The following is a 15,917-nucleotide window of genomic DNA, read 5'->3' on the forward strand; positions in this document are numbered from 1 at the left end:
TTAATAAGGTTCAGAGATATGACTTATTTACCTCAGGAGTTTCCCTAAATGAAACGGTGAAAGTAAACATTAACATGAACATCTTAATAAAGGAATAAACACATTAAGGGTGTTTGTTTGTTGAAATTCGTATTAAAATCTGTTTTATTTATATTGTGCAGAGTATATTTATAATGTTTTTATGCAAAGTATATATTTTGATGAGGGGGGAAACAATAAATCGTTGTATGAGTGCTGTAATGTTTAAATAATTTCCATTTAAAACACGTAAAGGTCACATGACCATCAGGAAGAACGCAGCATCCCATTTCTCAAGGGCGCATTCTCTGCCCTCGCGGTCTCCTGAGTTCGTTCTTCCGAGGACACGTGGCAAGACCGCTCTCCACAAGAACGCAAGTCCGTTCTCTGCGTTCTTGGAATTGAGAAACAGCCAATGTAAAGTGCTGTTAAGCCAAGTGTAAAGCGCTCAAATGTTAGCGGGAAATGGAACAGAATAGTCAAACAGTATTCAGATATACTTTAATTAAATAAGCAAGTGTAAAATAACACTGCATAGTCTTTGTTGTATAAATAATTTAATAAATTTAATCATTATTAAGCATTTTAAATCAGTCAATTCATCAGCAGATCGCTCGTTGGTCAGCTTATAGTCGATCAGTATTCAGGTATACATTAATTGAATAATCAAATGTAAAATAACACTACATAGTCTTTGTTGTATAAATAATTTAACACAACTAATCAATATTAAGGTTACAATTGGTACAATTTCTAATGCCTGAATGTTTTTAAAAACCTCATACAGTCACAAGCCTAAAAAAATGCATGCAAACGATGAATTATAATCCACCATCAACACTGCATATCTTGCGATGTGACTATTGCGAATGCTCACATTGCGATATCAATGCTGAAGCGATATATTGTGCAGCGCTAGTTGACAATTTCATTTCATTTTTGTGTGTTTGGATGAGCAGGTACGGATGTTGTGAAACCCTACACAGCAGTGGATCAGATGCTAATACCTCCCTCACAGTCCAGTGCTGAAGTGGGCTCAGACATACATCTCATGATAAAGGTCTATCCGGATGGAGTGTTGACCCCGCACATCGCCAACCTTCCTATTGGTTCGTACTTCTTCTCTTTAAAGAAGGAAACTGTGACTGTGTCCCGATACCTGTGGTTTTGGCCAGTTGAGAGCGTGTGAACATGAAGGGAATTAAGTAGGGCTGAATGAAAAATCAACATAGTATAGCATTCGCAATTTAGCATAAGCTGGGATTGCCTTGCATTTTATTTAGGAAAAGTATAATCTGGCAAATCTCCAGAAGGACAGAAGGCTCGAGGTTGCATTCAGAGGAGAATGTCTAAACACTTCTTCATTGTGGTTCACATTGTTGATGGAAAAACAACACAGCAAATGAGATTGAAATATTTTCCAGTTTTCTAGAAATTAATTCATTTCTAATTAATGCAGACCCCCTTGTTTTTCAGTTTTTTTTGTATTTTTTTTGCAACAAAAATGACTGATTTTGTGGTGGTAATTCCAGAAATTTGCTGACAATTTTGCGATTAAAAAATATATAAATAGAAAATTATATATATATATATACACACACACACACACACATATATATAATAATAATATATAATTAATAATAATAATAATAATAATAATAATAATAATAATTAATAATATATATATTAGGCTTGGGTGGTAATACGATAATATGGTACACTGCGAGATCTAAAAATAGCAACGGTGTCAGTTTCAATACCGTTATACCGTCATAAAAACAATGCACTTAAATAGGAGACAAGTATTAAATAATAAATATTTATTTAATCCCTACAAATGCGTATGCGTGAGTGTGGAGAGAGAGAGAGAGAGGCGAGGTAAGATTTCGAGTCGCGCACCAAGTCACCTGCAGTTTGTGTGTGTGTGTAAATAAGAGCATGCTGTCTGTGTGTCGCTTGGTGCTCTCTCTTTGTGTGTGTGTTTGTGTGTGTGTGTGTGTGTATGTGTGTGTGTGTGTGTGTGTGTGTGTGTGTGTGTGTGTGTGTGTGTGTGTGTGTGTGAATGAGAGAGAGAGAGACACACACACACACATAGATGATTATAAATGAATCATTGTTAATATACTGATTATTATTGTTTTTATTACTGTTTTATCCTAAATTGTTGATTGTTAAATGTACAGTTCATTCTGATCTATTTTTTGTATTGATTTGTATGAATAATATATGTTGAATAATAATAATAATATGTATTGAATATTAATGTGATATATAGAATATGATGTATTGTTGATATTTTGTTTAATTATTATATGTAAATATTTATTTATTTATTACATTTTTCTTTTTTTACTACTACTACTATTTACTGTTAGTACTGTTTTTGTTATATATGTTACTTTATAACTGCTTTGGCAATACATTTGTAACATTTGTCATGCCAATAAAGCAATTATTGAATTGAAGTGAATTGAGAGAGACACACACACACATGTGGATGCGTGTATGCTCGATCGCTCGGGAGTGATACCGCGCAACCGCTCCCTTTTACGTTACCGACCGCTCCCGCGCTTTATTCCGAAACGCGCACACACACACACACACACACACACACACACACACACACACACACACACACACACACACACACACATACACACAGAGCGAGAGAGAGAGAGTGCGTGGTGCTGTGCATCTCTCTCTCGCTCTGTGTGTGCGTGCGTGCGTGCGTCCGTCTCACGCAGATCTCTAATACGAACAAGACAAACAGCTGACCGTGAACCTCAGGTCGCATATACGGTATTCAGTTTCTGAATGGTTTAGGCACAAGCCAACACTTTGGTGACACTGTCTGAGCCTTTCGTCATATTTTTTTTATTATGCACGGTAATACCGGATACCGGGGTAAAATAGGGAGGAGGTTTGACAGTGTCAAAATTTGGATACCGCCCAAGCCTAATGTTTATATATATATATATATTGAATATTAGATGGTTTTCATGTAAAATAGTCATTAAAAGCATGAACTGCGGTAATGTTAATAGTACTGTGTGATGTGATGTTTTTTGCTCCAGGAGCGTCCCTGTCTGTAGGAGGCCCTGAAGGCTCCCTTACTCTGCGAGTCCTACGGGATGTCACTCATCTCTACATGTTAGCAGCGGGCACAGGATTCACACCCATGGCTCGTCTCATCCGGCTGGCCCTGCAGGAATTCACAGTGATCAGGTCTGTAACACATACAATACCTGACAAAAGTCTTGTCATGGATCTCAGTTGTAAGAGCAACAAATAATAACTTCTAGTTGATCATTTGGAAAAGTGGCAGAAGGTGGATTTTTCTGATGAATCATGGTTTAAGGTTACATTTAATATGGGGGCGTGCGAGAGATCTGCAGAGTGGATGATCAACATCAACAGCCTGAGGTATCAAGACATTTGTGCTGCCCATTACATTACAAACCACAGGAGAGGGACAATTCTCCAGCAGGATAGCGCTCCTCATACTTCAGCCTCCACATCAAAGCTCCTAAAAGCAAAGAAGGTCAAGCTGCTCCAGGATTGGCCAGCCCAGTCACCAGACATGAACATTATTGAGCATGTCTGGGGTAAGATGAAGGAGGAGGCACTGAAGATGAACACAAAGACTCTTAATGAACTCTGGGAGTCCTGCTGAACGCTTTCTTTGCCATTCCAGATGGCTTTATTAATAGGTTGAGTCATTGCAGAGATAAAGTAAAAAAACAACAACAAATAATTAAAAATCTAATCAAACATTCAGTTTCTGTCCTAGTTTAATTCATGTTTTGCTTCCTTTACAGTTGTGTGATATATTGTCACAGAAATTGTTGCTATAAGCGACATTATTGTCATTTTGAGATCATTTTATGTCACTGATTATATAATGATTATACAGTATAACAGCATGATAGTGTAAACAGCCATAAACACGTTAAATTACGTAGCATTCTTATGGTTATTTAGGTTCTATAATTTGATGTAAAAAATGTACATGTCCTATTACGTATATGCACTATTAAATGTCCTATTAGGTCCAATTGTAAACATTGACACCAGTAAGTTAATATGTAAATGTCATTGTAAAACGGCTTTAATGTTATTTGTGGATTTGTAAGTATATTTGTCAACCACAAAACTTATTGAGCTCATCTCTGAGTATTGCACAATAAGTCAGTATATTGATTATTGTGACAGGCCTAGTCAAAACATGCATAGTCCTAGGTGTTCTAACCTTACAGAATATTAAGTAATACTTGTGTTTGTTTTTTTGCATATAAGATGTTTTGGTCCCACTTTATATTAAGTGGCCTTAACTAAAATGTACTTACATAGGAATTAATAGTTTGCTACAATGTACTTATTGTGTAAATGCATGTATTTACTGTGTACTTATGCTTGATTGAATACATGTATGTAATTACATCTGTAATTAACTTTTGTGATTACATTTGTAAGTACACTGTTGACCTTCCCTTACTCCTTAACCTACCCTTAAACCTACCCATGCCACCAAACCTGTCCATAACCCAACCCCTATCCCAACTCAAGAGCACCACAAGTGTTCTCAAATACATTATAAGCACAGCAAGTACATTGTATTTATTATTATTTTTTTAATGTAAGTACATAGTAGTTAGGGACACTTAATATAAAGTGGGACCAATGTTTTTATAATATAAACACTAACACTAATTATTATTATTTTATTATTATTATTATTTTTATTTTTTTTAGAAAAATGAAGCTGATGTTCTTCAACCGGCAGGAGAGAGACATACTTTGGCAGTCACAACTGGATGAATTATGTACAAAAGAGGAAAGGTAGCATTAACACATTGCATATTGTGACTGTTCATTGGGTTTGACTTTATTTTGATGCTCCCTTTTGCACTTTTTGTTACTAAAAGTTGCATTGCAACTAGGCATTAAAAAAAGTTTTTTTTATACTTATGTAGAAAATAATAATTTTTCTAACATTAAAATCCTTTAATTTTTGGTGCATAACTAACATGCCCTGCATTGGAATTTAGTGCAGCTTTTAGTTGGTCAATGGTGCGCTCTATTTCAGTTCCTCAAAATAGCAACAAGCCAACAATGTGCCTTAACACACCTCTATTCTAGTGATAGACCAGCACACCCATGAGTCCACAAAGTGGCACAAATGGATTTGCTATTTAAACAAAGTGGTGCAAAACGTGAAAATTAGGGTTGCGCTGGTCTGAAAATAGCAACAAATCGCGCCAAACAGGTCTTGCGCCTTATTTTGCCAGGTGTGTGATAGGACCCAGTAGGACCCAATAAAGGGTTAATGCTGCCAAATGAGATCAACAGTAAAAATTACACATTTGAACTTTTCCCAACAAGGGAAACCTCCAACAATCAAGAATGCATGACTATATACTGTCATGGCCTTGTAGTCAAAAAATTTTATTATATTAGAAAGTCAATGGGGCAAAAACAGCCCCCAACAAAACGAAAGGGGAGTCAATTTGAATAAAAAAAAGCCTTAATTTTGTTGATTAAACGTGGAGATACTGTCAATGCAGAACTTTAGCGTTCTAACGCTCGTGTTTGTTTCTGTTAGATTTGAGGTGCAGCATGTTCTCTCAGAGCCTGCAGACTCGTGGACGGGCAGAAGAGGACGGATAGATGCTTGTATGCTGCAGAACTTCCTGGAGAGGCCAGAAAACTCCAAGTGTTTAGTGTGCGTGTGCGGCCCTGCTGGATTTACAGAGTCAGCAGTGCAGTGAGTTCATTTCTTTTTAAACAGTTGAAGTCAGAATTATTAGCCCCCCTGCATCCCCCCCCCCCAATTTCTTTTTAATGGAAAGATTTTTACAACACATTTCTAATCATAATAGTTTTAATAACTTATTTCTAATAATTGATTTATTTTATCTTTACCATGATGACAGTAAATAATATTTGACTAGATGTTCTTCAAGACACTTCTATACAGCTTAAAGTGACATTAAAGGGCTTCACTTGATTAATTAGGCAGGTTAGGGTAATTAGGCAAGTCATTGTATAACAGTGGTTTGTTCTTTAGACAATCAAAAACAAATATGAGTTAAGGGGGCTAATAATATTGACCTTAAAATGATTTTTAAAAATTAAAACTGCTTTTATTCTAGCCAAAATAAAACAAATAAGACTTTCTCCAGAAGAAAAGATATTATACACTTTAAACACTTTAAGGAAATCTATTTTTGACTGTAAAATTGCTGATAGCCTTTGCTTTGCATTATCTGAAGACCACAGTATCATATCATCATCACATATTCTTTAATTATCTACTAAAGAGAGCAGTCACCTACATCTTTGAAGCATAACTCACCGGCCACTTTATTAGGTACACCTTACTAGTACAGGGTTGGACTCCCTTTTGCTTCCAGAACTGCCTTAATCCTACGTGGCAGAGATTCAATAAGGTACTGGAAAGTTGCAGCAGATTTGTCGGCTGCACATACATGCTGCGAATCTCCCGTTCCACCACATCCTAAACATGCTCTATTGGATTGAAATCTGGTGACCGTGGAGGCCATCTAAGTACAGTGAACTCATTGTCATGTTCAAGAAACCAGTCTGAGATGGGTACACTGTGGTCATAAAGGGATGGACATGGTCAGCAACAATACTCAGGTAGGCTGTGGCATTGACACGATGCTCAATTGGTACTAATGAACCCAAAGTGTGCCAAGAAAATCTCCCCCACACCATTACACCACCACCACCAGCCTGAACCGCTGATACAAGGCAGGATGGATCCATGCTTTCATGCTGTTGATGTCAAATTCTGATCCTACTTTTCGAATGTGGCAGCAGAAATGGAGACTCATCAGAGCAGGCAACGTTTCTCCAATCTTCTATTGTCCAGTTTTGGTGAGCCTGTGTGAATTGTAGCCTCAGTTTCCTGTTCTTAGCTGACAGGAGCGGCACCCGGTGTGCTCTTCTGCTGCTGTAGCCCATCTGCCTCAAGGTTGGACGTGTTGTGTGTTCAGAGATGCTCTTCTGCAGAGCTCGGTTGTAACGAGTGCTTATTTGAGTTACTGTCGCCTTTCTGGAACCAGTCTGGCCCTTTTCCTCAAACCTCTGGCATCAACAAGGCATTTGCGCCCACAGAACTGCCGCTCACTGGATTTTTCTTCATTGTCAGACCGTTCTCTGTAAACCCTAGAGATGGTTGTGCGTGAAAATCCCAGTAGATCAGCAGTTTCTGAAATACTCAGACCAGCCCGTCTGGCACCAACAACCATGCCACGATCAAAGTCACTTAAATCCCCATTCTGATGCTTGGTTTGAACTGCAGCAGATCGTCTTGACCATGTCTACATGCCTAAATGCATTGAGTTGCTGCCATGTGGCTGATTAGAAATTTGTGTTAACAAACAGTTGGACAGGTGTACCTAATAAAGTGGCCAGTGAGTATACTAAAAGGATAATTCAACCTAAAATGAGCATTTACTCACTATTTACTTACTTTTAGGTCGTTTTTAAACCTTTGAGTTTCTTTCTCCTGTTGAACATTAAAGAAGATATTTTGATTAATGTTGGAAAGATGTAACCATCAGCTGATTAGAAAAAGCAAATACCAATGGAAGTCAATGGTTACTGGTTTTCAGCATTCTTCCAAATATCTTCTTTTGTGTTTAACCAAGGAAAGAAACTCTTAAAGGGTGATTTAAATATTAAAATGTAAATTTTAAAAATGCATTATTAGATGATTCTCACCTTCAACATTAATGTATTTTCTTATTGTATTCTTTCACAGATTGGTCAGACAGCTGGACTTCAGTGAAGAGGAACTCCATGTTTTTCAGGCTTGATTGCGATGTTACAGATTTCTCACACACACACTCGCAGATTTTTTCTATGCATATATAAAAAGCACTTTCCAATGAAAAGAAAACCTCTCATGAAGCTGCAACACTTGTCGTCTTTGTTTGTGGGAATCCAATGCATATAGACTCAAAACTAATGCACTTACAGATTGTCTTGAAGCACTATAAGACAACCAGTCCATCAATCAGAGTTCAATCAAACGCATCCTAACATTTCATTCCAGAAGCGGCTCAAATATTAGGACGTTTAAGACAGACGCCTTAAGCAGGACAACTCTGCAACATTAAAACAGATGATCTATTATGCTGTCCACATGTTTACCGACATCCTGCAAGGACTTGAGAGGTTTGGAGCAATATCGTTCTGTAAATCAATGCGACTAAAACATGATGTACTGTTGGAAGCAAATGATTTATAACATAGCAGTAAACCTGAATGCAGGACAAGTGCAGTCTCCACTGTTTGTAAATGCTAATTCGACTGCCACATGCTGTTTTCTTAACAGTGTAGATGATGTACTGTAATATGGTTTGTACCTCTAGTGCTGTTGAATCTCGTGGAATGCTGTATTTCTGAGGTCTATCACGGGTCTGATGACGGTTTTGGGAGGGGATGAAAACTGTTCTAGCACAGCACTCTGTGTTAAACCAGCAGACCAGGCTGTTTGTTGTACGCTACTTTAGATAAAATGCGAAGCTGAGATCTAAATATTTATTTATTGATGTAAACTCTTGACTGTAAAACCCAGTGATATTGATTTGACAATTAATGGCTTCCAACAGAGGTGATTGGTCGTTTCATAATTAAATGTTTCACTGAAGAACATCGTGTTTGAGTTAAATAGTGACTTGTACTCCTGGTTTCACAAGGTTCAAGCCTAGTCGCTGACTAAATGTTAGTCTGAGCTGTTTCAGCTCACATGCTGTTAACATATTGGGCTGTATTTTAACAGTCTAGGCACAAAGTCTAAAGCGCAAAAGCATTAAGGATGTGTGTGAATCCACTTTTGCTATTTTAAGGATGGAAAAATACGCTCTGCGCTGCTGTGCATGGTCTAACAGGGTTGTGCTTATTCTCTTGATGAGTTCTAGGTGTTTTGAGCATAACCTGCATTAAACCAATCAGAGTCTCATCTCCCATTCCCTTTAAGAGTCAGTTGCATGACATCATGGAGCATTCGCTATTTACATGACGAACTTTGTAAGTGGAAAAACTGAGCGCTTCACTAGTGAGAAAACGGTTAAACAGAGCATCTGCAGCACAGCTATAAAGAACGAGCCTCCTCCATTCAGCCTTTTTCTCTCTTCATGGAGTAAGGCAACGGTGTTGTACACTCCACTGAAGACATCCATTAGTCTACACATAATTAATTTCTTTTGTTAGGCAAAAAGATTTGTTTCAAAACTATTTCTAAATTTAGTTCTAATCTCAAACTAATAAATGAACAATAATAATGAAGTGTGCTCAAAAAAACACACACGTCCTGTTCTTATGCCTCATATGGTCTAAAACCTGACAGGTGGACAAATCTAAGCTTGTTTTTAATAAAGCAAATAGAAATATGAATATAATTAATAATACTGCTGATATTAATAACATTATGCAAAAGCAAGTTGTCGTGAATAAACTGAGAAGCCGCCTGTGGTGAAGAAGGCATGAAGGCTGTGGTGTTTATATTTATGTAGAAAATAATCATGTGATATTTTAATCCTTTAATTCTTTGTCATCTGTAAAGATATTTGTGTATTGCTGTACATCCTGTGTGTATTCAGCAATGTGTACGCGTTTAATGGCGAGTTCAGACTGCATGATTTTCAAAGTAGTCGTGTGACGGATGTTTTCACACTGCATGACTATCTGGACTAGCGTTTCGTCACTGCTTTGTTTACACTGCAAGATGGATCGGCGACAGGGGCTTTCACATTGCATGACTTTACAATAGGAAGAATCGCTGACAACTTTGTCCAAACTACATTTCACAGCCAAAAACACGTAGGAAATCTTTTGTTATTAATGAGAAAGAAGCTTTTAATGGGGTAGAAAATGTACATGCTCTGGATTTTAATGGAATTAGCTTTGACCAGTTGTGGTATTGCTCACATGACACGTCAAACAGACACGGGTGCTCCTGTCAAACCTCCACTAGTTTTTTCCTCCATTTCTTGGGTCCATATAGACTGAAAATGAACGCTTCTAATATCTCCCCCAGCCTCCCGCTCCCCTATTCCTTTAAGTAAACACAGAGATCACAGTATATTTTTCCTGCTATATTTTTCACACATTTTGAAATAAATTTACAAAATAAATCAAGTAACACTTTTATTTTGTCCTTCCAGAGGAGCTTTTTAACATTGCAACCACAAATTATATTCTATCAAAAAAAGAGGTGGATATAGTGCAAGTACATGCAGTGACGTAACATTTCACACACAATAAACATTTCACACACATACAGAAAGAGTTTGCGCTCCTCTTATATTAACCGCAATTCAAAGTAAAGCCAGAAAAGTAAACATTAAATCAGCTCCAACATTAAACATCAATGATCTCTTCATTAATAACATCAGCAGCTATTTGAGTTTATTCTGTTGAACACAAAAGAAGATCAGCGTATCCGCGGGGTCATGGGTCCAGATCAAAATTTTAGGCATAAAAAAAGTCTTAAAGGGCACCTAAAGTCTTTAAGGGCACCTATAAATCTACTTTTCAAGCTGTTAGGACAGACATGTGTGTATATATAGTGTATAGACCGTCATATTGGGGTGATGTAAACACACCCAGTCCTTTTTTTTTTTCAATCTAACAACATAAAAACAGTGGACCAATTGGAGCGTTTTTCAGACCGACCGCAACTTCACGTAGGAGAGCGGTACCCCCGCCCACCAATATTGATTGACAGCCTCGCGTCACGATCATATCCTCAGTTTCTTGTTTCATGTCCGCCATTTTCAGCGCGTGAGTCAAAGCGATATCACTAAAGGAACACCCGTGCTCTACTTTTAGATGAAAGGCTCATTGGGCTCAACACAAGATCAATATTCTCCACATTATCGCTCTAATTGGAATTATTGCTTGTACCTTTTGCGTTGCGCAGTGCATTTCGGAGTTCTGGGCGTGGGTTTCGCGGCACCGTTGTGTTTGCCCTGGTTGAGGCCTGTGTTTGGAGTTCTGGAATGCGTGGCGCGACGATTCGGGACACTTCATGTTTCTGCCGCGCAACTGAGTGTCTGGTGTGCCGTGTAGTGGCACATTCGGTGCCTCAGTCAAAGTTACTTCAGTGTGTGTGGTTATTAGTCTTGGTGTATAAGCTCGGCACTTTTACACTGAGACTATACAAACTATACAGAGACACAAATGATTGGGTACTCTCTGCTTGGTCTGTGCCTGAGTCATCCATGTACGGCTGAATGGAAATCTTAGCTTAGCTTAGCTTCTCTCTCTCTGGCTGCGTCCGAAACCGCATACTTCAATACTATATAGTACGCTAAAATCAGTATGCGAGCCGAGTAGTTTGTCCGAATTCATAGAATTCGAAAATCAGTAGGCGAGAAGTACCCGGATGACTTACTACTTCCGGCAAGATTTTGAAGTGCGCATCCCATGCATGCTGCGCTATCCCATAATGCCCGTGAGAGAATTCATGAATGGAAGTGAGGCGACGCAACTGACGCAGGTAGGTCACGTGACCATGACAAAATGCCGGATGTAGTACGTCTGAATTCCATTCATACTTTTCACATTCATACTGTATAGAACGTACTTTTCTAACGGCCGAGTAGTACGTTTAAATTCAAATGCAGCACCTACTGAGTAGTAGGCGGTTTCGGACACAGCCTCTGTCTGTCAGCCTGTCTGTCGCAAACACAGAGCGTGGGAGCTTTTGGCTCCACCCCCTTGTTACGTTGGGCGGGAAGCTGAAACTAATTTTCATGTAAAGCAACACGCCCACAACATGACACTTTTGAACACATTATAATAAAAACATCTGACCTGTGTGTTGAACTGAACCTAAACTGGCACACTCAGAACAACCGTAATACTAATATTAAATCATAAAAAAGAGGTAAACTATGTGCCCTTTAAATTTACCCAATCTGGCCATTAACGCCCATACAATGATTAACAATCCATCTTAATAAAACCTTTTTAAACATTTATTTAAAAGGGTAATTTTAACTATTTACCGTAATGGTTTAATTATTTTTCTTACAATAACATTAGTTTAAAAGTGCTCCGTGTATTTACAGCTGACCTGGACAGACGGTTGTGCATAATTTAGTTTGTTATAGTTTTTAAACCCTTTATAACATTACTTTTCCTGCTAGATTTTTCACACATTTTGGAATAAATTTATCGAATAAGTCATGCAACACTTTTATAATAATTTGGTGAAACCTGCAGAAACCCTGGAAGATATTTTGAAGAATGAACTATCCCTTTATTACATGTTTATTATTCATCTTGTTCTAGCTAGTGCAAGCTGATTTGCATAAAGACAAGGCAGTGAGTTTGCTGATGTAAAATTAAAATAAAATTTTATGTGTGTGTATGTATATATATATATATATATATATATATATATATATATATATACATACACACACACACACACACACACACACACAGTTGAAGTCAGAATTATTAGCCCCCCTGTTTATTTTTTTCCCCCAATTTCTGTTTAACAGAGAGCAGATCTTTTCAACACATTTTTAAACATAATAGTTTTAATAACTCATCTCTAATAACTGATTTATTCTCTCTTTGTCATGATGACAGTAAATAATATTTGACTAGATATTCTTCAAGACACTTCTATACAGCTTAAAGTGACATTTAAAGGCTTAACTAGGGAAATTAGGTTAACTAGGCAGGTTAGGGTAATTAGGCAAGTTGTTGTATAATGATGGTTTGTTCTGTAGACTATCGAAAAAAATATCTTAAAGGGGCTAATAATATTAACCTTAAAATGGTTTAAAATTTTTTTTACTGCTTTTATTCTAGCCGAAATAAAACAAATAAGACTCTTCAGAAGAAAAAATATTATCAGACATACTGTGAAAATTTACTTGCTCTGTTAAACAGTGTTTGGGAAATATTTAAAAAAGAAAAAAAATATATCAATGGGGCTAATAATTCTGACTTCAACTGTATATACTGTGTATCTATAAAAGAAAAGATTTGCATAATTAAAGCTGCCATTTTCTCCCAACTATTGTAATACTAGTGGTTTGCTTCATTTATATTCAGACACCTGCAATATTATAAAGAAAATCCTTCTATCAGTCCCAGATATACAGTAGTCATAATAATAATTCAGCGCATTTGAATGAGCTACTAACTTTTTCTCATTTAAAGTCCACATGAACCAGAAGCTGCATTAATGATACTAAATAATAAATGATTAAATGAGGAAACAGGCTTGTTTTATGCTACTGCGAGCTGAATGGATGTAGTAATGTAGGCATTTCGTTCAGAAAGATGGGGAAAAGGGTTTAGGGAGAATTATTACAGCATAACAGACTCCTCTTCCTCGCCGTTTCTGTTTGTTGTCTAAACGGACAGCTAAAGGGGCGTGGTTGAGTATGTTAGCCACACCCAATGCCTCAGACAGACCTAATCTGAGGATTTAACTGAACACAAACAGGAAGTGCATTTTCAGATTTCAAGTAAAGATTAGAAGGGCAAACGGTTGTTTTTTTCTTAATGACATGCACAGATGAATTGTTCAGCACCAAACTAGCAATGAGAGCTAACAAAATCAATATGGCTAGTTTTGATTTGTACTGTACATGTGTGCTTTCCCAACCCTGTTCCTGAAGGCACACCAACAGTACATATTTTGGAAGTCTCCCTTATCTGACCCATAAACTTCAGGTTTTGGAGTGTCTTCCAATGTTCTGATGAGTTGATTGAGGTGTGTTTGATTAGGGAGAGGTTGAAAATGTGTACTGTTGGTGTGCCTTCAGGAACAGGGTTGGGAAACTGCTCTAGAGTGACCCCACTGATTTCTGACTTACTGTATCTTACTTGACCATTGTGTTTCTTTTCAACTATGGAGTTTCATTAATCCTTTAATGCATATATGGGTTTAAAGCAGTGTTTCCCAACCCTGTTCCTGAAGGCACACCAACAGTACATATTTTGGATGTCTCCCTTATCTGACATATGAACTTTAGGTTTTGGAGTCTCTTCTAATGTTCTGATGAGTTGATTCAGGTGTGTTTGATTAGGAAGAGGTTGAAAATGTGTACTGTTGGTGTGCCTTCATGGTTGGGAAACACTGCTTTAGACCCATATATGCATCAAAGTGTTAATGTAACCCCATTGTTGAAAAGAAATGCGATGGTCAAGAAAGATACAGAAAGTCAGAATTCAGTCGGGTCACTTTAGAGCAGTGTTTCCCAACCCTGTTCCTGAAGGCACACCAACAGTACATGTTTTCAATGTCTCCCTTATCTGACCTATGAACTTTTGGAGTCTCTTCTAATGTTCTGTTGAGTTGATTGAGGCGTGTTTGATTAGGGAGAGGTTAAAAATGTGTACTGTTGGTGTGCCTTTAGGAACAGGGTTGGAAAACACTGCTCTAAAGTAACCCCACTGACTTCTAACTATCTGTATCTTCCTTGACCTTTGAGTTTCTTTTCACTTATGGAGATACAGTAACCCTTTGACACATATATGGGTTTAAAGCAGTGTTTCCCAACCTTGTTCCTGAAGGCACACCAACAGTACATATTTTCAATGTCTCCCTTATCTGACCTATGAACTTCAGGTTTTGGAGTCTTCTAATGTTCTGATGAGTTGATTGAGGTGTGTTTGATTAGGTGTTTGATTGGTTTAAAATGTGTACTGTTGGTGTGCCTTCAGGAACAGGGTTGGGAAACACTGCTTTAAGCTCTCTCAGCCACTCTCTGCTCTAAAGTGACCCCACTGACTTTTGACCTTTTACTTGACCGTTGAGTTTCTTTTCAACTCAAGAGGTACATAAACCCTTTGGCCTATATATGGGTCTAAAGCAGTGTTTCCCAACCCTGTTCCTGAAGGCACACCAACAGTACATATTTTGGATGTCTCCCTTGTCTGATCCATTAACTTCAGGTTTTGAAGTCTCTTCTAATGTTCTGATGAGTTGATTCAGGTGTGTTTGATTAGGGAGTGTTTGAATGTGTACTGTTGGTGTGCCTTCAGGAACCGGGTTGGGGAAACACTGCTTTAAGCTCTCTCAGCCACCGTAGGATTGGATGAATGCGAGTTTAGATGTGATTGACCTCCAAAGATCTGAGCATGGGAAATTCCTCCCAGAGTTCGTCGCTCTCCTCGCTTTGAGTGGACTGAGAGAATGCAGAGAAGCGGTTCAGTGCAGAAACAGCGCCACCTCTGGGCACGTTCTCATATGGCGGTGGAGGACTGCCCGGCTCGTCTCCTGCTAACAGCGGCTGTGTGGACTCAGAGCGCACATAAGCTGGAGGATTGGAGGAATTGATCTGATACGGAGTGCTGAAAAGTACAGTGGCGTACGGCACAGATTCCCGCTCCAGCTCCAGGTCGCAGCTCTGAGTATCAGCGTGGATGTTCAGATCGTCTGGCCACTGGTTCTCCTTCACGTAGCCGCTCTTAAAAGGCTCTTTCTCAGTCATATCGAGGAGACTCAGGTGGGACAGATACACCAGCACTGGGTCCTTGTCTTCTTTAAATGCAGGCAAGCCCTTGGACAACAACGACAACAAAAAAAGATGATTAGGTACGTACCAAATCCAATACTTATGCGCTATCTACGCCAGTTTTTAGTATAAATAGTGTAAGTAGTGCGTTCACACTGAAATATCCTTTTTATTTACTAGTAAGTGCACTTTAAATACCTAGATGATGCACTTATTTAACTGGTAAAAATAAGTGTGGAATGTTGGACACTTCACACTCTCAACAGGTGCGGTCGACTTCATGCAGAGCTGCGCAGACCGATCGGAATCTGTCTTAAAGTGGTGCATGCCGGTTAGAAATTTTGTCCGGCGACACTGCGCTGACGTCATGTGACTATA

The 15,917-nt window shown here is 38.3% G+C and overlaps 2 protein-coding genes across 17 annotated transcripts in view; one reads left to right on the plus strand and one right to left on the minus strand.

Moving 5' to 3' along the window:
• The window catches only part of cyb5r4 (cytochrome b5 reductase 4), a 32,315-nt gene extending 23,614 nt beyond the window's left edge, over nt 1–8,701 (plus strand). For 10 of the 12 annotated variants that reach the window (XM_073924992.1, XM_073924993.1, XM_073924997.1 and 7 more), the window contains 5 exons: nt 978–1,127; nt 3,093–3,243; nt 4,771–4,857; nt 5,621–5,782; nt 7,808–8,701. In XM_073924992.1, the coding sequence (XP_073781093.1) occupies nt 978–1,127; nt 3,093–3,243; nt 4,771–4,857; nt 5,621–5,782; nt 7,808–7,862 (605 nt within the window). In that variant the 3' untranslated portion in view covers nt 7,863–8,701. Of the gene's footprint in view, nt 1–430; nt 733–977; nt 1,128–3,092; nt 3,244–4,770; nt 4,858–5,620; nt 5,783–7,807 lie in introns of those variants that run through there. The other 2 variants (XR_012391461.1, XR_012391462.1) reach the window with 1 other exon arrangement.
• Nucleotides 8,702–13,545: 4,844 nt separating this feature from the next.
• The window catches only part of csf3r (colony stimulating factor 3 receptor), an 83,019-nt gene continuing 80,647 nt past the window's right edge, over nt 13,546–15,917 (minus strand). For 4 of the 5 annotated variants that reach the window (XM_073924432.1, XM_073924433.1, XM_068213841.2 and 1 more), the window contains one exon: nt 13,546–15,584. In XM_073924432.1, coding sequence (XP_073780533.1) covers nt 15,132–15,584 — 453 coding nt within the window. In that variant the 3' untranslated portion in view covers nt 13,546–15,131. 5 annotated transcript variants of the gene reach the window in all.

The sequence above is a fragment of the Danio rerio genome, chromosome 16 (assembly GCF_049306965.1).
Source record: "Danio rerio strain Tuebingen ecotype United States chromosome 16, GRCz12tu, whole genome shotgun sequence".
NCBI classification, from domain to species: Eukaryota; Metazoa; Chordata; class Actinopteri; order Cypriniformes; family Danionidae; genus Danio; species Danio rerio.